The following is a 25,092-nucleotide window of genomic DNA, read 5'->3' on the forward strand; positions in this document are numbered from 1 at the left end:
TCTCCATTTTGAACCTACCAAGTTAAGGGGGTGTTTGGATCTGGAACTTTAATTTCTTGTTGTTTCAATTCAAAATTTGTTCAGCTATTCATCTGGGGTGCAGAAAAATTGAACCTATGGTTAAGTGGCTCCTGTGCTCCACAAATGTTCCTTACTTGAACATTTGAATATACAGTAATAAATAATTTCTATAAACCGAGACTACCCATGTGCATAAAATTAAGCACGTTTATAAGTCTTGGGAGGACTAAGCCCTAAGCATCTGATCCTCTAAACATTTACTACTAAACCAAGCACTTATTACATCTGTAGTCCCATTGAGCTCAATAGTCCTGCCCTGCAATAGTCAATATGCCAATACGTTGACATTTATGGAGTTGGCACATTTGTTTGATTCTACCAATCATGTCCTTTGTTGTAAATTCCATATTTTTCCATAAGATACAACTTTCCCCAGAAGAATGAATCAGACTTTCTTCAGAATCAGTTAACACCACAGCTTAATGAATCTGAACAATGTGAGGCATTCAAAGGTAAGCACATATTTGAACAGTCCATTCTTGAAATTCATGTTGTTCTTCAAAGATAAGGGGACTTGGAGCTCCTGCTGAAAGGAGGGATAGACAAAATCCAGGGATAGACATAACATTTATAAGTACATTCTAACATGAGATATTTGATAATTATTTCCTCTTTTACTTTCCGGCCGGGTCCTGAGTTCAGGACTCTGTGACAGCAGATCTCATGGGATCAGACTCCCTCCTAAAACTTTCCTTCTCATTTCTGCCTGGGCTGGAAATACTAGAAGAACAATCTTTCTTATAGTAATTCAAATACATCTGGTCCTAACCAGAACCAAAACTGCTGGGGGGAGTTGCATGAACTAATAATAAAAATAAATAGAATTATTCAAAACCTTGAAAGAGGTTCAGCCAAACACACAGACAAAGCTTTGAGTCAGTTAACTCATTCTTAGTCTTGTTCAGGAGAACAGTGTCTGATAAGAAATTTAAATGCCAAAAAACAAACTCTCTAACAAGGAATGATTCATTTCAAGATTTAAAAATACCAAATTGAAGTGGACATCGTATAAAGAACAGTAGCTGTTGCTACACTCAGACTATAAAGAAATGAACTTTGACCACATTTCTTATTACTATTTATAAGTTGTAATCTGGGTGTTCCTCTGAGCCCCCATCATGGATCAGGGTCCCACCGTGCTAGGTGCTGTACAAACCCAGGCCAAAGGGATGGTTCTCCCCAAAAGCTTCCAATCTATACTTGCTCTGGGAAGCAAATAAACAGCTTTGGAACCAGCTCAGTCCCAACTGTGCTGGGGAAAATACTTTTGAGATTTGAAGCTGTTTAGTATTTATCTCAGGTTAAGCTTGAATACCAAGCACAATTTTCTAACAGCTGTGATGGTCTTCTTTAGCCTTTTACAGTTAAAAAGGTACCTGGCAATTCACTTCCAAAGCCTTTCAGCCAACATCCTTGTGAATTTCTAATCTGGGACGTAAAGAGCAGGTCACGTTACCTGAATGGTAGGCCCACTGTTACGCCACTATGTAATAAATGTATACTTGGGCCCACTCCTACCAGAGGCTGGGCCCAACAGTTGAGGGCACTGAGAATGTGGTGGACAGTACACCACGAGCCATTTAAACAAGTAGTGCTTTTTAGGGCTTGCTTCCACACTGACTGTTATATTACATAATACCTTGATAATTATAATTGCACACCAAAGGGGTTTGTATATTCATTATTGTGTGTATGGAATTCACATGAGAGTATGCCTGTGTAATCAGAATATGGAAATCCCCGTAGCTGCTTCTGCATCACTTTAGCAATATGGAATGGCAGCATGTGCATAAAAGAGAATAAAAACATTTTTGTGCTGTAAAATTTGTATTTATCATGGCATCAAAGAATGAGGTTACCTTCCATCCCCTCCATAGAACAAGAATATAACTGGCTTGGCAGGCTAGCGGTAAAAAAGGGAATCCTTCCAGGTTTTATTGGCGTGATACCTCTGTGAATATGTTTGTATTTGAAATTCCTGACGAGGCTGTTCCACTTCAAGGGGCTTGGTATTCCCTTTAAAACTACGGCATTCTGTGAAAGTCAAAGCAGTCAGCTCTTATAAGTAGCACTAGAGCAGTGCACTCCCTTTAATATGAATAAGTTGAAGTGCTGCTAACTTGCCAAGTAAAAGGAAGAGGAGAGAAGTCAGTGCTCATTGCCATCGCTGGAAAACTTTTGTGCTATCCATATCACATTGTTTATCTCTTTTACCTAGTGCTGCTGTTAAACATTGGGGCAATCAGAGTTGCCATCTCTCCTGTATCGGAATCTCTGAGTGGAACAAGTGAACTCGAGCACAAGGTTGGTAATACTTTCACTTCACTCTGACCCAGAATTGTGTGATGGCTTTCTTGGGGTTGCAAGAGACAAAGCCAAATAATGGTTTAGCATGTGCTGTTGAGAAGTAACCTTTCCAAGGCTTGTTGTTGTTGTTTAAAATTACATGGACAAAAGAATTGCTGCTTGCTGAAAGGTGGTTTCTGATAAAGGGTGACTGTACAACTCATTCTTTTCTGGTCTGTAAATCTTTTTGGTGGGGGGAGAGAGGTGAGAGAATGAGTAGGAAGGATGAGTTGATCTGAAAGTACTTTAAAATGCATTTATCCTTTTCATTATAAAAGAAGTGAACTTTTCTAAACAGCTAATATTTTTTAAAAAGGGACCTTGTGTATACAGTGTGTATATCTTTGTGTATATATGTGTGGGTAACTTTTGTTCCAAGAGGAAAAATAAACCCTTTATTTATGTCAGCTTTTCTGAAAAGACTACCACAGATGCTTATTGGCCTGAGGAGCAGCAACTGCAGTGTGTTTGCCAGTGAAATCTGCTCAGCTTAGATGTACATTACTGGTTCTCTGAAATCTACAAAACAATTCAGAGGTATTCACAGACCAAAGACACATTTAATAAATACCCTCTCACCTTTTGTCCTGTCCTCATCCACTTACATTCTTATTCCCACGGTGTGGTTGGATCTTGCTGCACTCAACTGAATTTCTCAAGGCCCACCCTCTTATCCCGTTAAGTAGAGGAACTTTGACATTTAGGTAGTTTGTATAAATTGCAAATTTTGGCCAAGTTTTTAAAAACTGGGTGTCTACATTTAGGATCTGAAGTCTTTAGTTGGTTGCTACATAAGTCACCTGATTTTCAAAAGTGCTGACTACTCAGCAGCGGTGCAACTCTTGCTTCTGTTGATAGTCATCCCTAGTGCATAGCATACTCATCACCCATTCAGAGATTTTGCTGACTCCTTATGTGTAATTCTTCAATATCCATCCTAAGAGATTAAGCAATAGGATCAGGAAGTGAGGCAACTAAAACCTCATCATTAATTTAATCCTTAATCTTTCAGGATGGGTATCAAAGAGGAAAAAGAGTTACATGTAAGGAATTGGAGACTGAATGGACGATCATTATTAGAGCTACATGGGAAAAGGTTTTCCCATCCTGCAAGAATTTTTGCAATATTGAAAATTGTTTCCATCTGGAATTGGGACAAAAACTCAAAATTTTGGAGAACCGATGACCCAGAAGAAAATGGGTTTGGGTCACTCAAGGCATTGTGACCTTTTTAACAGTTTTTTAACCTTTATTTAAGTATAAATGAACTAACATTTCAGAACCACAGAAATGTTGAACCAAAAACCAAAACTTCAAACTTTTCTCTTCTAATTTTTTTCAGATGGGGAGGTTTGTGGACACCCAGCATTTCCCTGAACCGTCTGGCTTGCCTCTTCTTTACCTAACACTCATTCCCAGGCAGTTTTATCTTACACAAAAGATAAAAAACACAAAAATAGTATATGGAGCTGGGTCCAGTGACTCAGTTAATTCAGATATGCCAAGAATGAGGCCATCAGGTATTGTTTATACAGGTGACAATGACATTCCTTGTGTTGATCCTGAGATTAGTTCCCTGCCACCAAATGTCTAGCACCTTTGTTATGGAGGGTTACTAGGGCTAATTAATCCAATTTTAATAGCTCTCTGAACTAGGTTTTTTATCTGCCTCATTTTCATTGGAGAGCTATGGACAGGTATGAATAATTTGCCCCTGGGCACTACAGCCTAGCATGCAAGGGAGTCCTGAGATGGTAATGTGCCTGACTCTTGCGTGGGTGCATTACAAAGAAATGGATCCCATCACCCCTTCTCTTAGCACACCCAAGCAGAGACAGCTGCTAATTGATGTAAGTAACCTACAACGAACATGCAAAACTATATCACTCCAATAGTGTGTGCTCCCTGAGAATGTCTACAGGGCCCTTTCTCCAGGTACTGTTCTCCTCCTGGTTTACTGATCTTTTCATCCAGTATTGGATGAACTTAACAGAGAATGCAGGCTGCTGCCAAGCTACCTTTGCTTTTTGCTTCCAGTTTTTGCTGCTTGCAATGCATAAGCAATCAGGGGCTGTGCCAGATGGCTTACTGTGGTACCAGGCACAACTTCACCACACCAAGCTTCATCTCTCAGCAATTCACTTCTCATCGGATATAGTGCAGTGTCTGCATTGTATTGTATGTGCAGAGAGAGCACTGTTGTTAACAGATGAATGTGCTGTTTTACACAGAACCAAGATGTGGCTATTCATTACAGTGGCATATTTGTTCCAAGGATCTGTATCTTCAGAGAAACTCATAAGAATGAAGAGAGATCATGTGTATCCTGAAGCATATATGAACATTGTAAGTTATTCATTGGAATTAATTTAAAATGAATGGAATGCTGATAGCACAAAATTGTTTAGAATGGTCTGCATTAACAGGTGCAGGTGAGATGCACTTTGCTAACATTTCCCCTCTTCTCAAACACTTACTGTCATTCTGTTTTGCCAAATGTTCCTTCCTATCTACATGTATAGGAGTCCAGCTTATGAGGGGTAGAAACTACAACAAGTTCTATTTTTCTTTACTAAAGTGGCATAGTAAAATTTCCCCTTTGAATATTTGATTGCTGCAGCAGCACCAGCCTTCCAGCTGAAAAGGGCAAGCACTGAGGGTTCTGGAACTACATACTTCCTCAGCCAACATTTTTGGAAGTGATTTGTGATATTTGGATATCTCCATTTTGGGGGGTGCCCAGCATCAGACATAGTAAAGGGGCTGATTTTCAAAAAGTGCTGAGCACTCACTCCCTGAAAATCAAGCCCCTTTAAATCACTAGTTTCTTTTAAAAATTTTTGATCCTACTGCCCTGCAGGGTAAAGAATGCTGAATCTCTGTAAAATGACCCTGTCTTCCAGCAGCAGATGTGGAACCTTAAAGCTCTGGGACAGTGGTGGTTTCAGAGCAATGAGCCAGCTCTGCTCACTTCCTGTGTGACCCTGGGCAAGTCACTGTGACATACCTGGGTCCAATCCTGGCTCAGAAACAGCTGTGTCACCCTTGCCATGCAACCTTGGGTGCCTTACAATGCCTTACTGAAGTAGCTCCCACCTGGGCAGCTCACAAACAGCCTTCCAGCAGGCAAGCCACATGCTGAGTGTCTGTGTGTGACTGCAGTCTGCCAGCCACACTTGGATTACACGCTGGCTCTCACCAGCCTTGGTTATACTGCAGGGTGACCCCAACACACCCCCAGTCTTAGATTTCCCCCCAGAAATGTATGTCCCATACAGCCCAGTCCTCTTCTGGACAACACAAGTTACATTAGGTCCGTTATTTCTTTAAAATAAATAATATGTGCACAACTTGCCATCCCAAATGTAGTTTCCTAGACACTTCAACTTAGACACACTGGATTAGATAAAACAAGTTTATTAACTACAAAGAGAGAGATTTTTAAGTGAGTACAAGAAATGGGGCATAAGAGTCAGACATGATTACAGGAAAAATAAAGATAAGACATTTTCTAATACCTAACTTAACAAATTATATCAGATTCAAGCAGTTTCTCACCATATATTTTCAGCAGTCTTTCTGATCAAACCCTGTAGATACAGACCCCTTCTCTGGTTCAGATTCAACATTTTCAGATGGGCACCAAGAGACAAAAATTCTATGTGGAAGGATTACCCTGATGCCTTTTTCTCACCTGTTCAGCTTTCTTTGTTTCCCTTCCTTTGTTTCCCTTCCTGCTTGATGATTCTCTTTATTGCTTACATGCAAATTAAGCAGAGCACACATTCCTTTGTTTATGACAGACCTGTTTGCCAACCTCAGTTTGGGCAGGGCAGTGGGTTTTGGAAAATGCTGGAAGGGTATAATGAGTGGGGTCCCACAAGGATCAGTTCTGGGTCCAGTTCTGTTCAATATCTTCATCAATGATTTAGATAATGGCATAGAGAGTACACTTATAAAGTTTGTGGATGATACCAAGCTGGGAGAGGTTGCAAGTGCTTTGGAGGATAGGATTAAAATTCAAAATGATCTGGACAACCCGGAGAAACGGGCTGAAGTAAATAGGATGAAATTCAATAAGGACAAATGCAAAGTACTCCATTTAGGAAGGAACAATCAGTTGCACACATACAAAATTGGAAATGACTGGGACTAGGAAGGAGTACTACAGAAAGGGATCTGGGGATCATATGGATCACAAGCTAAATATGATTCAACAGTGTAACGCTGTTGCAAAAAAAGTGAATATAATTCTGGGATGTATTAGCAGGAGTATTGTAAGCAAGACATGAGAAGTAATTCTTCCACTCTACTCCGCTCTGATTAGGCCTCAACTGGAGTACTGTGTCCAGTTCTCGGCACCACATTTCAGGAAGGATGTGGACAAACTGGAGAGAGTCCTGAGAAGAGCAACAAAAATTATTAAAGGTCTAGAAAACATAACCTATAAGGGAAGATTGAAAAAAAGGTTTTGTTTAGTCTGGAAAAGAGAAGATTGAAAGGGGACATCACGGTTTTCAAGTACTGTACATAAAAGGTTGTTACAAGGAGGAGAGAGAAAAATTGTTTTTCTTAACCTCTGAGGATAGCACAAGAAGCAATGGCTTAAATTGCAGCAAGGGATATTTAGCTTGGACATTAGAAAAAAGTTCCTAACTGTGAGGGTGGTTAAGCACTGGAATAAATTGCCTAGGGAGGTTGTGGAATCTCCATCATTGGAGATTTTTAAGAGCCGGTTAGGCAAACACCTGTCAGGAATCATCTAGATAATTAGTCCTGCCACAAGTGCAGGAGGCTGGACTAGACAACCTCTCCAGGTCCCCTCCAGTTCTATGATTCTATGTGTTAATAAAGTCATATAGGAAAATCTTATAACTTCGCATACAATGTTGCCATACACATTTTATCAGGACAACAATGACCAGCAAATTGAGTTTTCAAATGATACCTTACAAGGCATACTTTGTACAAAGATTATTACAAAAATTTGTGAATACAGGGCTATATTTAGTCACTTAGCGTTTCTGAGCCATCATGTAGCCTACTGTAAAATGGACATAACCGTATATTATGGGGCTGTTGTGAGGTTTGCTTAGTTCACAGGCAATTTTGAATTGAAAGTTAAGGTGGTTTCATAATATTTCTATTCTAAAAAGCTGGAAATTCAGTATCAGAAAAGTTCAAAAACTGACTTTAACACTACCTGAGATCATTCCTTTTTCCCTATTCCCTCCTACCCCCTTTCCAACTTATTCCACATGTCTTCTCTGGCACTCCCTAGCTGCATAGGGACCAATGAATCATCATCTCACCAAACCTCAACATAGAGTCCATAGACCTAAGTTTTCTCCACCGCACCACATTTTACACTCTTAAAAATGTCAGCATTTTACATCTTAAATTTGTAATCATTTTACTGTTCCTGCCCTTGAAAAGTGCTCCTTGCATGAGTGAATGTCAATATCTACCTATGTTCAAATTTTGTAGTGTTAGTTGATTTCATTGGAGACAAAGAAAAGGGTTATGTAACTGGCAAACCTATCAAAAAGGAGCCAACTTTAAGGGTTTTTAATCACAAAAATAACATTTCTTTTCAATTTCCTGCAAAAGTTCTCTGATCTACTGAAAGGTTAACTTTCAGGGAATCTTTTGAGAATGTGATCAATGTTATTGTTGCAGTTGGAGTGGGACTTAGTATTATCTAGGTCATTCCTCACAGGTGTTTATTTAACCTGTTCTTAAAACCCTCCAATGATGGATGGAGATTCCACAACCTCCCTAGGTACAGTAATTTGTTCCAGTGTTTAACTACTCTTTTAGTTAGGAAGTTTTTCCTAATGTCTAACCTAAATCTCCCTGGCTGCATTTTAGCCCATTGATTCTTGTCCCGTACACTGTGGATAAGAACAATGTATCATTCTCCCTTTTATAATAACCTTTTACGTACTTTAAGACTCAGTCTTTTCCCCTCCAGACTAAACAAACACATTTTTTTTATCTTTCCATGTAGGTCATGTTTCCTAGACTTCTAATATTTGTTGTTGCTTTCTCTAATTTATCCACATCTTTCCTAAAGTGTGGTACCCAGAACTGGACGCAGTACTCCAACTGAGACCTTATCAGTGCTGAGTAGAGTGGGAGAATTACTTTTCATGTCTTTCTTACAACACTCCTGCTAAAACATTCCAGAATGTATTGTGGAGTATGAAAGAAAAGAGGGGTAGTTTGAGGGATGTGTCATTAAAATATGACATTTTCTTTTTGTTTTGGACACTTAATAACTAAGGGACCAGATCCTCAGCTGGTCTAGTCCACAATGTTTTCTCATCACAGAGATCCTTCCATGCACATACTGTGTAGAAAATGGACACCCGTAAGCCATCTGAAGCAAAAGCATTTGTGTTTTCTTTTGCAGAGCGAGCTCATTACCTATAGAGGGTATCCCAGTGAGGAGTATGAAGTGGTGACAGAAGATGGCTATATCCTTAGCATTAACAGAATCCCTTATGGAATAGAAAATCAGGGGAATACGGGTATGATTTATTTCTGTAAAGCAAGGAAGACTTAAGAGGACACATTTTGAAAAACAGGTGTCTAAATTGCTTTGCCAATCTGCATAAGTTTGGACTCAAGTCCTGCTTGCCTTAAGTGGGTAGTCACACTGAAGTTGATGGAAATGTTTTTGTGAGTAAGGTGAGCAGAATTTGGTGCTAAATCAGTGCTATTGGAACAATTTGTATAGAGGGGGTGTTGAAAGCCATTGCACTCCTGGTTCCAGCACCCATGTGCTAATGGTCTGTTTTTGAAAATCTGGCCTTGAATGAACTGAAGCTTGTGCTCTGATTATGAGCGATTTGGCATTTGATCAGTAGAAGTCTTAAAAAAAAAAAGTGTAATCTACCCCAAACACCCACTGTCAGGAGAGCCCAGTTTCTTCCTTGGATCTCATGGTTTGTGTTGTGGTTGCTTTTGTTCACACCTGTTTAACCTCAGTGATGAATTAACATTTTGAATAAAGAAGGCTTTTATTAAATATTTCATGCCTTTACTACTTAAATTAAGGTATTTAGAAGCTCATTTCTCAGTTCCGCCAGAACTTCAGTAAAACCAGGGAGACTAGACTTTACATTCTGGTATTCCTAAGATAAACAGGAAATCTACTTTTTAAAAGTCCAGGCATTCATTATATCGCATAACAAATTGAAAAAGGGATACACACTTAAAAAAAAATCCATAGGAGTCTGACTTTAATCCAGCGCAGGACTGGGAATCACAGTTTTGAGTACTGGACAGGATTATCATTGTATTACCATATTAATCAAGCAGCTCAGTAAAATGTTTTTTTTTTCTTTCAGCTGTAAAGCCTGCTGTGTTTCTCCAACATGGATTACTAGGAGATGCTAGCAACTGGGTCACAAACCTGGCCAATAACAGCCTGGGCTTCATACTAGCAGATGCTGGCTATGACGTTTGGATGGGAAACAGCAGAGGGAACACCTGGTCTAGAAGACACCTGAATCTTTCTATTGAGCAAGATGAGTTCTGGTCTTTCAGGTAGACTGAATTATTGAGCACTGTTGGAAACAGTATTTGGAGGGACTTGGGATATTGATAATGGGATATTGAAATCTTTCATTTTTATCTGTCTGGTCATCTATCTAGATTTTTATAAAGCACCCATCACTGTGGTGTCAGAGTGAATCTAGGTCATTGGTTTAAACTCAATGCAGGTTGACAATGAGTAAAAATTGTTGACATCTGCTGGCTTAGAAGCTGGTGCTGGATCATGAGCTGGCTGTGATCTGTCCACACTGTAAAAATATTACCATAACTGGCACTAATTGGAGTCCTCGTTGGCCTATCAGACACTGCCGAGGTTCAACAACGGGCTCATGGAAGACTGTACTGCCTGTGTCCACACTGTATCTTCCCTGAAGACAAACAGAAAACTTTAAATTTAATACGGAGATATACCTATCTCATAGAACTGGAAGGGACCTTGAAAGTTCATTGAGCCTAGTCCCCTGCCTTCACAGCAGGACCAAATACGGTCCCTTATTTTTGCCCCAGATCCCTAAATGGTCCCCTCAAGGATTGAACTCGCAACCCTGGGTTTAGCAGGCCAATGCTCAAACCACTGAGCTATCCTTCTCTCAAACTTCAATCACTAGGGCTTCCAGTGCACTTTTATTTTAATGATTGTTTGAAGACTAGACTGTAGTGGTACATTATATGATCCTGTGTCACAATGGAAATGGTTCCATCACTGTGTAATTAATTCTTCCTTCTACATAAGAAGATTAGGCACTCATGGTTTGATCCTAAGATCCCTCAAATTAAAAGGAGTCTGTCCATTTACTTCAATGGGGTCTGGATCAATCCCTCAGGTATGAGCAGAAAGCACCTCGGAAATTAGTGAACTGTCTCTTTTACACTAAGCGCTACAAAGACCTAGCACTCAAAAAAGCAGAATTATTCACAAAACAGTTTGTTTTTTCTCATCTGACAAACCTAGATTTCCCTTATCCAGTGCTAACTCACGTGAGATTTAATTTATGCATGCATGTTTTGCATCCTTTCTCTCTGCAGTTTTGATGAGATGGCGAAGTTTGACCTTCCAGCAGTGCTAAACTTTATTATGCAGAAAACTGGACAAGAGCAGTTGTATTATGTTGGCTATTCACAGGGTGCCACTATAGGTACGTAATGTTACAAGGAATGCAGACTGATGTGTTATGGATAGGGCCCGACCAAATTCATGGCCATGAAAAACACATCACGGACCATGAAATCTGATCTCCCCCCATGAAATCTGGTCATTTGTGTGCTTTTACTCTCTACTATAAAAATTTCATGGGGGAGACCAGCATTGCTCAAATTCGGGGTCCTGACCCAAAATGCAGTTGCAGGGCATCACAAAGTTATTTCAGGGGGGTTATGGTATTGCCACCCTTACTTCTGCTTCTTTTGGAGTCCCAGGACCCCTACAATTACAACACCATGAAATTTCAGGTTTAAATGGCTGAAATCATGAAATTGGTGATTTAAAAAATCCTATGACCATGAAATTGACCAAAATGGACCTTGAATTTGGTAGGGCTCTAGTTATGGAATCATGTCTGCACTGCTACACAGTAGTGAAGACTGTGTTTGGATCTCTCTGACTCCTTTTATGAGTGACCTAAAATTCAGATGTAAAAACACTTCCTAAACTGACAGTTGTAAAATGTAGGCAACTTTAATGAATCCAATTTTTATTTATATGAAAGATAACAAAACAGAATGGGCCAAATGCATTCCTGCTGTAACTCCAATGATTTTGACTTACACTGGAGTTTAAAATGGCCCAATTCATGCGTTAAGGGGTTTGGAATCTAACTGGGGGATCAGGGCTTAAGATAAGGCAAGCACAATATGGAGATGGCTGCACACAGAGGGGTTGGGTTTAGTGGAGGATAAAAACAAAGGCAATATGATGAGGCAGTTGTTTGGGAGAGTAATGCATGTATCTTCAGAGCTAAATAGTATATATACTTGGGATGAATTTTTGGAGAAGTAGTGGAGATAAAGTATCAGTGTAGGAGGAGTATGTAAGATAATAGTTTGCAAGCCTGTAGGACAGGGAGGATAGTGGAGTTTCAAATGAACTCTAGGATGAACACTTACTTCAATAATCAATCAATATTTGAATAGCTATAGGATTGCCTGTAAGTCTGAAACTGCAGGATGGAGTAGGGTAAATACTGATAATTTAGTTTATGAAAGTTGCTCTAGTTAACTTCTCTCTTGAATTTTCTCAGCTTTCATTACATTTTCAACAATGCCCCAGCTGGCTAAAAGAATCAAACTGTATTTTGCCTTAGCCCCTGTAACTACAGTTAAATATGCCAGAAGCCCTGCAGTAAAACTCCTGTATCTTCCTGAAAAGTTTCTCAGGGTATGTGGTACTTCTACTTTAAAATATTTGATCATCTAAATATTTATTTGACTTTTAAAATGGACGAACTGAAAACATATATTTAACTAGAAATTTATGGGTCTGTTCATGTCTGTGGTTAAAGATGTTCAGCTCAACACTGGGTGAATTAATTGATTTCCTTACGTCTTTCTCTTACTTATGTCCAGAAATACAAAAGGAGAATATTTCATTCCACAAAGTTAAGTTCATGACTTAAAAAAACGTACTTACCTATATTTACTGTAACTCCAGAAGAATTGCTGTGGCTCCAGTCCTACAGACACTAAATCACATGCATAAGTGTTACGCAAGTGTGAGTAATCCCATTGATGTCAGTGGGGCTACTTATTTGTGCAAAACTGCTCGTGTGCATAAGTATTTGCAGGTTCAGGAGCAAAAGCAGAACTGGAGTTAACTTGAAAGTGAGTCTATCATTAAACAGGCAAAAAAATCTGAAGCACATTGATTGGGCTATGCCTGTGCTACTCCTGTTTGAAGGATAAACAAACAACTTACTTCCCACATGTCCCTCCCTCCCCCCTGCCAAGCAGTATGTGGCCAGCAGGGAGGAAAAATAGGGGTGTAATCAATAAGGAAGGGGAGGAAATAAAAAGGGGGAAATAGAGTATAACGGATGGGGGGGGGTGGGTTGAAAAAAGAAAAATGCATAGAACAATTCAGTAAGTGAGCAATACCTTTGTGTTTTTACAGGTCTTGCTTGGCAGAAGGGAATTATTTCACCAAAGTGAATGGCTGAGAAAGCTAGTTGTTTCCTTTTGTGGCCGCAGCATTTTTGCTAAGCTTTGTGGAAATGTCTTCTTCGTTCTGGGAGGCTACAATGTGAATAACATAAATATGGTATGTACAACCCAGCTGGCTGAGTTGTGTGGGGAGATTTCTAGCCCCTGTATTTGTATTCATTTTTAACTTGAAACTCTGTGGCCTGAATCTTGAAGTCCTTAGTCAGGGCCAAATCACATCCTTCCATGGAAAAGTCCACAGGAATGGTGTGAGAGATAAGAAAACCCTCAGAGGGCTATGTTCCTGTGTTGGGGGAGAGCTTTGCTCTACCTGTCAGAAATTCAGGCAGTTCAGTCCCCAGAATCCACAGATGTCCCAAGACTCACAAGTGTTTAGGGAAATAAGCTGGCTGCTGCCTATGGAACTGTTGTTTATAACTGGGGTTTCACAGTGCACTGGGTCACCCAGAAGAGGTTATTAAGCCTCAGGCTGCACCCCATTTTCAGCAGATTCCCTCTAAGGTTGGAAGGGAGAGAGGAACAATGCTTGGTAGCAAACCCAGCCCCCTCATCTAACTCCTCAACACTGCAGAGGTCTCTCCAGGGGTCCAAGAATGAAAGACATGCATGAACAGGGAGATTGACACTTGGAGGATCCCTTTTTCGTGCAATTCTAGGCAAAACAATCTGCCCCTCAAGTTTTTACTTGCACTTTTTTCAAGCAAAATCCCCTTTGATTTTTGAATTAGAGTTTTGCTGAATTATGGAATGTGTAACAGCTTCTTAAAGACATGACTCAGGATTTGGCTGTATATGTTTATGGTAGTTAACACGTTCCTGGACCATCAAGGGCTCCCCCTCATATCCCAAATCCTAGCTATTAATCCCTACAAGTGTGAACTAAATAAATACTCTGTAGTCTCTTGGATAAATCTCCTGCCTTATCAAAAGGGTTGACTTCATATCCTTTGAGACTATAACTCCGTTAAAAATTCTGCACAATGTTTTTCTGTATCCAGTGCGTTGCCACATTTGAAGTACTTGGTAAAGCCTGATCCTGCCACCCTTACTCTTATGGAGTACCTTACTCCAGGAGTAGTCCCACTGCTATCACCAGAAGTACTCTGGTGAAAAGATCCTACTCTGTGAGAAAGGGGTGGAACTGGTCCCTCATTGAATGTTTTCTTTCAGAGTCGTGTTAATGTATATGTAGCCCGAGCCCCAGCAGGAACATCTGTGCAAAATATAATCCACTGGAGCCAGGTACTGTTCAGCTTTTAGGCCGCAAAGTAGGTACTAAGCACTGAATGTTATACAAATTGGGTATATTTAATATTCTCAAATGAAGTTACAGCTAATGGGTTGGAAACTCGCCTAATTTGTGGTGTACAACTGAAATCTCAACAAAACCAGTACTTTTTATTGACATTAAAACAACAGGTATTGAAATTCCTCCAGGAAAGACAAGCACATTTGGAAATCAGAGGGAAGGGTAATGCGCCACGTAGGCTTACTAATATATATACGGTACAGCAAACGAAAAGGCTCAGGTTCTTACTTTAATTAATTACTCCTTATAACAGCTCTTATTACATCCTTTTTTCTATACAACCTATCAATTCAGAGGCAGTATTAGAACTACAGAGAATAATTTTTCTAGTCAGTAGGTTTACTATTTTTCCTTGTGTGATTGCATATTCTAGGAAAAGGAAATCTTGTATGACCGGGTTGATGAATTTTTGGTGTTGTGGTCAGTATAAGATAAGACATTCTTATACTAAGATAAGTACTCTGCCAATAGTGCAGGATGGGGGCCAGAGAAGGAAACACTTCCAAGTACCGTGCACTTGCAAATATGCATATGCAGCCATTGCAACCACAAACACTTGAACAGGAGGGAAAATACCAAAGAAACGCACCACAGCAGCACTTCAGAAAGAGGAACCACCCAAAAATGAGGAGGCTAATTAAACAGATATTAAAAGGAACAGTCACAAGAGTGAAATCCCTGCAAGCTGCATGGAAACTTTTTAAAAACACCACAATAAAGGCTCAAACTAAATGTATCCTCCTTATTTAAAAAAAAACAAACAATGAGAGGACCAAAAAGTGCCACCATGGCTAAGCAGAGTAAAAGAGGCAGCTAGAGACAAAAAAGACATCTTTTAAAAATTGGACATCAAATCCTACTGAGGAAAATAGAAATGAACATAACCTCTGGCCAGTCAAGTGTGCAAGTATAATTAAGCAGTCCAAAAAAGAATTTAAAGAACAACTCGGCAAAAGACACAAAAACTAACAGCAACATTTTTTAAAGTCCATCAGGAGCAAGAAGCCTGCCAAACAATCAGTGGGGCCACTGAATGATTAAGGTGCTAAAGGAGCACTCAAGGAAGACAAGGCCATTGCAGAGAAGCTAAATAAAATCTTTCAATCAGTCTTCACTGCAGAGGATATCAGGGAGCTTCCCACACTAGCCATTTTTTTAGGTGACAAATCTGAGGAACTGTAACAGATTGAGATGATAAAATTAAAAACTGATCAATTAAATAGTAATAAATCACCAGGACCAGATGGTATTCACCCAAGAGTTCGGAAGGAATTCAAATATGAAATTGCACAGCTACTAACTGTGGTATGTAACCTACTGCTTAAATCAGCCTCTGTTCCAGATGACTGGAGGATAGCTAATATAATGCCAATTTTTTAAAAAGACTCCAGAGGCAATCCTGGCAATTACAGGCCAGTGAACCTAAATTCAGTACCAGGCAAATTGGTTGAAACTATAATATATAAGAGAATTATCAGACACACAGATGAACACGATTTGTTGGGGAAGAGTCAACAAGGCTTTTGTAAAGGGAAATCATGCCTCACCAATCTATTAGAATTCTTTGTGTTGCAACAAGCAAGTGGACAAAGGTTATCCAGTGGATATAGTGTACGTGGACTTTCAGAAAGCCTTTGACAAAGTCCCACACCAAAGGTCTTAAGCAAAGTAGGCAGTCATGGGATAAGAGGGAAGGTCCTTTCATGAATCCATAACTGGTTAAAAGACAGAAACAAACTGTAAGAATAAATTGTCACTTTTCACAATGGAGAGAAGTAAATAGCAAGGTCCCCCAAGGATCTATACTGGGACGAGTGCTGTTCAGTATATTCATAAGTGATTTGGAAAAAGGGGTAAACAGTGAGGTGGCAAAGTTTGCAGATATAAAATTACTCAAGATAGTTAAATCCAAAGCAGACTTCAAAGTGTTACAAAAGGGAGGCAAAATAGATATTTTGGATGTGTGAACATTTGGGAAATTTGTCCTGATTATACTTTTTATTAGGGCTGTTGATTAATCACAGTTAACTCATGTGATTAACTCAAAAAATTAATTGTTATTAATTGCAGTTTCAATTGCATTGTTAATAATAGAATCCCAATTGAAATTTAGTAAATATTTTTGATGTTTTTCTACACTTTCAAATATATTGATTTCAATTGCAACACAGAATACAAAGTGTACAGTGCTCACTTTACATTATTATTTTTGAATACAAATGTTTGCACTGTAAAAATGATAAAAGAAATAGTATTTTTCAATTCATCTCATACAACCACCATAGTGCAATCTCTGCATCATGAAAGTGCAACTTACAAATGTAGGGTTTTTTTTGTTGTTGTTAAATAACTGCACTAAAAAACAAAACATTTTAAAACTTTAGAGCTTACAAGTCCACACAGTCCTACTTCTTGTTCAGCGAATTGCTAAAACAAACAAGTTTGTTTACATTTACGGGACACAATGCTGCCCGCTTCTTATTTACAATGTCACCTGAAAGTGAGAACAGGTGTTCGCATGCACTTTTGTAGACGGCATTGCAAGGTATTTACATGCCAGATATGCTAAACATTCATATGCCCCTTCATTCTTCAGCCACCATTCCAGAGGACATGCTTCCATGCTGATGGCACTCGCTAAAAAAAAATGCGTTAATTAAATTTGTGACTCAACTGCTTGGGGGAGAATTGTATGACTCCAGCTGTTTTACCCACATTCTGCCATATATTTCGTGTTATAACAGTCTTGGCTGATGACCCAGCACATGTTGTTCGTTTTAAGAACACTTTCACTGGAGATTTGAAAAAACACAAAAAAGGTACCAATGTGAGATTTTGAAAGATAGGTACAGCACTTGAACCAGTTTAAGAATCTGAAGTGCCTTCCAAAATCTGAGAGGGACGAAGTGCGGAGCATGCTTTCAGAAGTCTTAAAAGAGAAACACTCTGATGCAGAAACTACAGAACCCAAACCACCAAAAAGGAAATCAACCTTTTGCTGGTGGCTTCTGACTCAGATGATGAAAATGAACATGCGTTGGTCCACACTGGTTTGGATTGTTATCGAGCAGAACCTGTCATCAGCATGGACCCTTGTCCTCTGGAAGAGTGGTTGAAGAATGAAGGGACATATGAATCTTTAGCGCATCTGGCATGTAAATATCTTGCAATGCTGGCTACAACAGTGCCATAAGAACGCCTGTTCTCGCTTTCAGATGACATTGTAAATAAGAAGTGGGCAGCATTATCTCCTGCAAATGTAAACAAACTTGCTTGTCTGAACAATTGGCTGAACAAGAAGTAGGACTGAATGGAGTTGTAGGCTCTAAAGTTTTACATTGTTTTATTTTTGAATGCGGTTATATTTTGTACATAATTATACATTTGTAATTTCAACTTTCATGATAATGAGATTGCACTACTGTACTTGTATTAGGTGAATTGAAAAATACTATTTCATTAGTTTTTTACAGTGCAAATATTTGTAATGAAAAACAAATATCAAGTGAGCACTGTACACTTGGTGTTCTGTGTTGTAATTGAAATAATATATTTGAAAATGTAGAAAACATCCAAAAATATTTAAATAAATGGTATTCTATTATTAACCGCGTGATTAATAGCGATTTTTTTAAGTTGCTTGACAGTCCTACTTTTTATGTGTGTACTTTTTATGTGTGACCTGTATCTCTTTAAAGAAATAGATACAGATTCATAGCTTCCAAAGCCAGAGGATCCATTGTGGTCATCTAGTCTGACCTCCTGTATAACATGGGCCATAGAATTTCCCCAAATAATTCCTTTTTAACTAGATCATATATTTTAATCTTTTATAGAGGCTCAAGGGGGAAAAATGATTTCATTCTATACTAGTGTCCGTCCACCAGTTGGCAAATATGACAGGTGCTGTAATTTGGTGTCCCAAGCCCAGTTAGTCCTTATTGCTATTTATTATTTGTATTACCAAAATACCTAGGAGCCCTACTCATGGACCAGGACCCCATTGTGCTAACAAGGTTACCGACTGTTGGTAATTTCTGGGAAACTGACAGCGACACCTATCCACTTGTCTCTGAAACCCCTAACTAATTTAGTGTAGGCCTCCACATAGCCTTGAAATGGGATTAAGTGTAATTGCTGTCAACATAGTGTAAGGTGGAATCCAACCAAAGTCTTTGAGGTGAAAGATTTCATGACTTACTTTTTATCCCCTGATCAATTGATTTGTATATTAGAATTGTAACTTTTTATCTTTCGTGCTTTTCATATTAGATACTTAATTCAGGGGAATTCCAAGCTTATAACTGGCGCAGTCAAACCAAGAATATGGTGAAATTTGGTCAGGTAGGGTTATGATTTTTTTGCTTAACAGTGCCATCATCTTTGGAAAAATAAAACAATTGGGAAGAGAGCCCAGGAGTGGGGGGAGTAAGGGGTATTTTTCTTCCTGGTTTTGATTGAGGAGCAGCTTCTCTCATTATTTACTGAATGGATGTGTATAAAATTTGCTGTGACTTCACAGACTTTCATTTCTACACTATTCACTATTTTCCAGGCCACCCCTCCTTTATACAAGATAAAAGATATGACAGTGCCAACTGCAATATGGACTGGTGGACAAGACTTGCTTGCAGACTTAAAGGATGTTAATATTTTACTTCCTCAAATTATTAATCTTGTTCATTACAAAAACATTCCTGAATGGGCACATCTGGATTTCTTCTGGGGGCTGGATGCACCGCTGCGCATGTACAGTGAAATTATTGACCTAATGGAGAAGCATCCATAAACCACATACAGTAGACATGCTTTAGGTTAATGATGGCTTCCTCTGATGAAGCTTGTTTTCTCTGTGTAAGAGAACAGGCCTATTTTCCTTTTTATAAAAAAGTTAACCCTTCTACTGACTCCATTACTTACTATGATTGGCTGTATTTTCACTACTTTTGTTGTTGTCATATTTTCTATCCTGCTGCTGATTTTCGATAACTACAGCATCATTTCAGGAAACAAAGCTACATTTCTCAAAAAGAAAAGGAGGACTCGTGGCACCTTAGAGACTAACAAATTTATTTGAGCATAAGCTTTCGCGAGCTACAGCTCACTTCATTGGATGCATGCAGTGGAAAATACAGTGGGGAGATTTATATACACAGAGAACATGAAACAATGGGTGTTACACACTGTAAGGAGAGTGATCAGGTAAGGTGAGCTATTACCAGCAGAAGAGCTGGGGGGAAAAAACCTTTTGTAGTGATAATCAAGGTGGACCATTTCCAGCAGTTGACAAGAATGTCTGAGGAACAGCCGGGGGGGTGGGGTGTGGGGGGAAGGGAATAAACCTGGGGAAATAGTTTTACTTTTTGTAATGACCCATCCGCTCCCAGTCTTTATTCAAGCCTAAATTACTTGTATCCAGTTTGCAAATTAATGCCAATTCAGCAGTCTCTCTGTCAATCTGTTTCTTCACTTCAGCAGTTGTAGTTGTGAGAATGCTTGATAGAGATCTTGTAGGTGTTTGCTTCTGTCTGAGGGGCTGCAGCAAATGCGGCTGTATCATAGGGTTTGGCTGTAGACAGTGGTGTGGTCTGGATGAAGGCCATTGTCTACAGCCAAGCTCTATGATACAGCCACATTTGCTCCAGCCCCTCAGTCAGAGACAAACACCTACAAGATCTCTATCAAGCATTCTTTGAACTACAGTACCCATCTGCTGAAGTGAAGAAACAGATTGACAGAGCCAGAAGAGTACCCAGAAGTCACCTACTACAGGACAGGCCCAACAAAGAAAATAACAGAATGCATCCGATGATGCATCTGATGAAGTGAGCTGTAGCTCACGAAAGCTTATGCTCAAATAAATTTGTTAGTCTCTAAAGTGCCACAAGTCCTCCTTTTCTTTTTGCAGATACAGACTAACATGGCAGGTTTCACAGTAACAGCCGTGTTAGTCTGTATTCGCAAAAAGAAAAGGAGTACTACAGTATGCATCCGATGACGTGAGCTATAGCTCACGAAAGCTCATGCTCAAATAAATTGGTTAGTCTCTAAGGTGCCACAAATCCTCCTTTTCTTTTTACTAACATGGCTGCTACTCTGAAATCTGACATTTCTCAAAGAATCACTTTACTTCACTCCTGCTATGGAAGGCAGAAGAGAGTCCAGTGGTGAGAGTGTGTGTGTGTGTGTGGAAGTGCTGAGCAGTACCCTGTCTATCTGCTGTTCAGAAATGGCAGACATACTCCTGCCCCCACACCCAGCTATCATTGGGATGAAACAATAAAGATCTGCTAGCCCTTACACTCAGGACCAGTGTAAGCAGTGTTTTTTAAAAGTTCTGATTGTCTACCACCTGGCTTCTCTGCAGAATATGTCTGTTCCCCAGACCCTACTCCCAGGCCACCCTTTGTTTTGCATGGGTTTGTGTTTTTTTGTTGCATTGATTGAATATATAATTCTATTCAATCTAATCTCTTTGGCCCAGATCCACACAGGCATTTAGGCCCTAACTCCCAATAGAATCAGCATTTATAAATTGCTCATCACTGAGGTACATAGGTATGCTCTATGTACATTAGGAAAAATCAATTATATTTTGCATTGAGGTAAAACCCTATTGAGATTACTAGCTATGGACTCACCCTTCAGTTAACATAAGTATTAGCATAAGCCCCACCTAAGACAAAAGGGATGTGTGAACCTGCCTGGGAGATTTTGGCTGAGTATTTTGTGTGTGTGTGTGAGAGAGATCAGTCAAGAACAGACAGAGAGGGGAACACAGCCTGAAGAGGCAGCTGAAAACATGGTGGCTGGCCCTGGAAGAATCCTGGGAAGAGCTGTCTGAGCTGACGGCTAAGAGTGCTTTTGGTGTGGTGAGCAAATAAGCTGTTTCCTGCTATTTGATTCCCTCTGCGCTCAGAGACACAGAACTTTGTATGTTCATTGTAAATAAAAAAGAACGGCATCAAAGCAACTCCATCAATTTCTACTTCTAACTGGAACATCCCTGGGGCCCAAAGCTTTGACTAGCTGCTCAGGGTTGAAAAGGGCCAACAATATCATTAGGGATCAGCAGTCTATTCCTCGCCTTTTTAGGCTGTTTCCTATGATGAACAAGATTTTTGTTGCTGATTTTCAGAGATGCTGAGTGCCCACATCACCAGTTGAAATTAGATGCTCAGGTCATAAATATAAAGGGAAGGGTAACCACCTTTCTGTGTACAGTGCTATAAAATCCCTCCTGGCCAGAGGCAAAGTCCTTTTACCTGTAAAGGGTTAAGAAGCTCAGGTAGCCTGGCTGGCACCTGGCCCAAAATGACCCATGAGGGGACAAGATACTTTCAAATCTGGGGGGGAAGGCTTTTGTCTGTCTGTGTGATACCTTTGCCTGGAACAGATCAAGGATGCAAGCCCTCCAACTCCTGTAAAGTTAGTAAGTAATCTAGCTAGAAAATGCGTTAAATTTTCTTTGTTTTGGCTTGTGAAATTCAGTGTGCTGGAGGAAATGTGTATTCCTGTTTTTGTGTCTTTTTGTAACTTAAGGTTTTGTCTAGAGGGATTCTCTATGTTTTGAATCTGAGTGCGTGTAAGATGATCTTCCATTCTGATCTTACAGAGTTGTTCTCTTTGTCTTTTTTTGTTCTTCTAATAAAGTTCTGTTTTTCAAGAAACTGATTGGGTTTTTTGGGTGTTAAAAATCCAAGGCTGGTCTGTGCTCATCTTGTTTGTTTTCAAGCCTCCCCAGGAAAGGGGGTGTAAGGGCTTGGGGGGGATATTTTGGGGAAATAGGAACTCCAAGTGGTCCTTTTCCTGTCCTTTGTCTAAATCACTTGGTGGTGGCAGCATACTGTTCAAGGAAAAAACAATATTTGTGCCTTGGGAAAGTTTTTAACCTAAGCTGGTAAAAATAAGCTTAGGGGGTCTTTCATGTGGGTCCCCACATCTGTACCCTAAAGTTCAGAGTGGGGAGGGAACCCTGACACTCAGCATCTTTGAAAATCAGGTGATGGATTTCTAGGAGGAATGATGCTCCTGCAGCTCTACTCAGGAATATTCAAATGCTTTAGATTGTTTGCCGTCTAGTGGCTAGTTTAGGGAGATATACCTAATACTTCTTACTAATAAGGGAGATTTTCCTCTAGCTTTGTTGAAAGCAGTCTGTGTTTATTGAAGCAGAAAGTGCTGAATTTTACTGCTGCTGGTGAACATGCTGTTAAGTTGACAAATGTGAGTTCTACCGACTTTTATGATATGGATAGAAGATGGAACAGAGAGCACAGAGGCTGTTATATGTAAATGTCCTGCCTGCCCAGGGGGACTGTGAATGACAATGGGGGACACTTGAGATGTTTGTCCAGATCCAACCCACCTCACTTAAGAAACTGAACTCTTTGTCTATCCGAGAGTATGCATCTTTGTTTTTCAGGCGAGAATTATTTCTGTGATGAATGTGTCATTTTGATAATGATTTGCATCAGAGTTTTTCCCCAGAAGCAATATTTCATTACTGTGTTTTAAAGAATGTGTGAAGGCATCTCCAGAAACATGTTGGAACAGCAACCATTTAAATCTAGGTTTTGACTGATCGTTTTAGATTACATAAGGAGTTAGGTTTAAGCAAGGCTTGCACAATAAGCATTGCAACTGCTTGTCTACAGGTTAATCACCTTAAGGAATTGAGGGGAGATGGGGGAGTCATTGGTTTTTAAGGATCTGTTAGAAGGATGATATGCTCAACCCAAACCATTTTGCTGATGCTTGTTTCCTATTTTGTGTGTGTGTGTGTGTGTGTGTGTGTCTGTCAGAAGTTTTTGTGGGTTGTTTTTTGTTTTGTTTTGTTTTAAATTGAGTAGCACAAATGCAGTGAGACAGGGTCGGGCCAGATGGCTACAGGAGAGTAATGGAAGGCAGATATCATAGAATCATAGAATATAGGGTTGGAAGGGACCTCAGGAGGTCATCTAGTCCAACCCCCTGCTCAAAGCAGGACCAATCCCCAATTAAATCATCCCAGCCAGGGCTTTGTCAAGCCTGACCTTAACTTCTTGGGAAGGAGATTCCACCACCTCCCTAGGTAACGCATTCCAGTGTTTCACCACCCTCCTAGTGAAAAAGTTTTTCCTAATAGCCAACCTAAATCTCCCCCACTGCAACTTGAGACCATTACTCCTTGTCCTGTCATCTGCTACCACTGAGAATAGTCTAGATCCATCCTCTTTGGAACCCCCTTTCAGGTAGTTGAAAGCAGCTATCAAATCTCCCCTCATTCTTCTCTTCTGTAGACTAAACAATCCCAGTTCCCTCAGCCTCTCCTCGTAAGTCATGTGTTCCAGTCCCCTAATCATTTTTGTTGCTCTCCGCTGGACTCTCTCCAATTTTTCCACATCCTTCTTGTAGTGTGGAGCCCAAAACTGGACACAGTACTCCAGATGAGGCCTCACCAATGTCAAATAGAGGGGAACGATCACGTCCCTCGATCTGCTGGCAATGCCCCTACTTATACATCCCAAAATGCCATTGGCCTTCTTGGCAACAAGGGCACGCTGTTGACTCATATCCAGCTTCTCGTCCACTGTAACTCCTAGGTCCTTTTCCGCAGAACTGCTGCCTAGCCATTCGGTCCCTAGTCTGTAGCGGTGCATTGGATTCTTCCGTCCTAAGTGCAGGATCCTGCACTTATCCTTGTTGAACCTCATCAGATTTCTTTTGGCCCAATCCTCCAATTTGTCTAGGTCCCTCTGTATCCTATCCCTACCCTCCAGTGTATCTACCACTCCTCCCAGTTTACTGTCATCTGCAAACTTGCTGAGGGTGCAATCCACACCATCCTCCAGATCATTTATGAAGATATTGAACAAAACCGGCCCCAGGACCGACCCTTGGGGCACTCCGCTTGATACTGGCTGCCAACTAGACATGGAGCCATTGATCCATATTAGCCCCAGGTTAAGTAGGTCCCTTTTCCCTGGGTAAGGTAACAGGGAAGGTTCCAGAACAATCAGGAACCTTCTGGAGACAATTAAGACAGGCTGATTAGAACACCTGCAGCCAATCAAGAAGCTGCTAGAATCAATTAAGACAGGCTAATCAGGGCACCTGGGTTTAAAAAGGAGCTCACTTCAGTTTGTGGTGAGTGTGTAAGGAGCTGGGAGCAAGAGGTGCTAGGATCTGAGAGTGAGAACACATACTGTTGGAGGACTGAGGAGTACAAGCATTATCAGACACCAGGAGGAAGGTCCTATGGTGAGGATAAAGAAGGTGTTGGGAGAAGGCCATGTGGAAGTAGCCCAGGGAGTTGTAGCTGTCGCACAGCTGTTCCAGGAAGCACCCTAGACAGCTGCATTCCACAGGGTCCTGGGCTGGAACCCGTAGTAGAGGGCGGGCCCGGGTTCCCCCCAAACCTCCCAACTCCTGGTCAGACACAGGAGGAGTTGACCTGGACTGTGGGTTCATAAAAACGGCCAAACTGAGGGCTGCTGTGAAGCTCCAAGGCAAGCAAATCCGCCAATAAGCGCAAGACCCACCAAAGTAGAGGAGGAACTTTGTTGCAGCAGAAAAACAAAACTAAAAAAGTTTGACCTTGTTAAATAGGATTTCACTGAAAGCAGGTGTAGAAAGTCGAAAAGAATCAAATAACA

General features: G+C 40.3%; 1 protein-coding gene across 2 annotated transcripts; it reads left to right on the top strand.

Annotated features, from left to right (window-relative positions):
- Positions 1-2,118: 2,118 nt before the first annotated feature.
- Positions 2,119-19,577, top strand: LOC102940200 (lipase member M-like). 2 transcript variants are annotated; one of them, XM_007071576.4, is made up of 10 exons: positions 2,119-2,385; positions 4,659-4,773; positions 8,843-8,960; positions 9,783-9,981; positions 11,017-11,126; positions 12,228-12,364; positions 13,097-13,243; positions 14,317-14,388; positions 18,728-18,799; positions 19,011-19,577. In XM_007071576.4, exons 2-10 carry the CDS (start codon positions 4,666-4,668, stop codon positions 19,242-19,244), a joined length of 1,197 nt encoding a protein of 398 aa, XP_007071638.1. In that variant the 5' UTR covers positions 2,119-2,385; positions 4,659-4,665; the 3' UTR covers positions 19,245-19,577. The 2 variants fall into 2 exon arrangements, with proteins under 2 accessions (XP_007071638.1, XP_043407546.1); XM_043551611.1 differs by lacking the exon at positions 13,097-13,243.
- Positions 19,578-25,092: the final 5,515 nt, after the last annotated feature.

The sequence above is a fragment of the Chelonia mydas genome, chromosome 7 (genome assembly GCF_015237465.2).
Source record: "Chelonia mydas isolate rCheMyd1 chromosome 7, rCheMyd1.pri.v2, whole genome shotgun sequence".
Taxonomy (NCBI): domain Eukaryota; kingdom Metazoa; phylum Chordata; order Testudines; family Cheloniidae; genus Chelonia; species Chelonia mydas.

Coding starts and splice junctions, on each gene's coding strand:
- LOC102940200 (XM_007071576.4), top strand. CDS start 4,666: ATGTGGCTATTCATTACAGTGGCATATTTGTTCCAAGGATCTGTATCT. Junction 4,774..8,842: donor CTGAAGCATATATGAACATT/GTAAGTTATTCA, acceptor TTTCTTTTGCAG/AGCGAGCTCATTACCTATAG. Junction 8,961..9,782: donor AGAAAATCAGGGGAATACGG/GTATGATTTATT, acceptor TTTTTCTTTCAG/CTGTAAAGCCTGCTGTGTTT.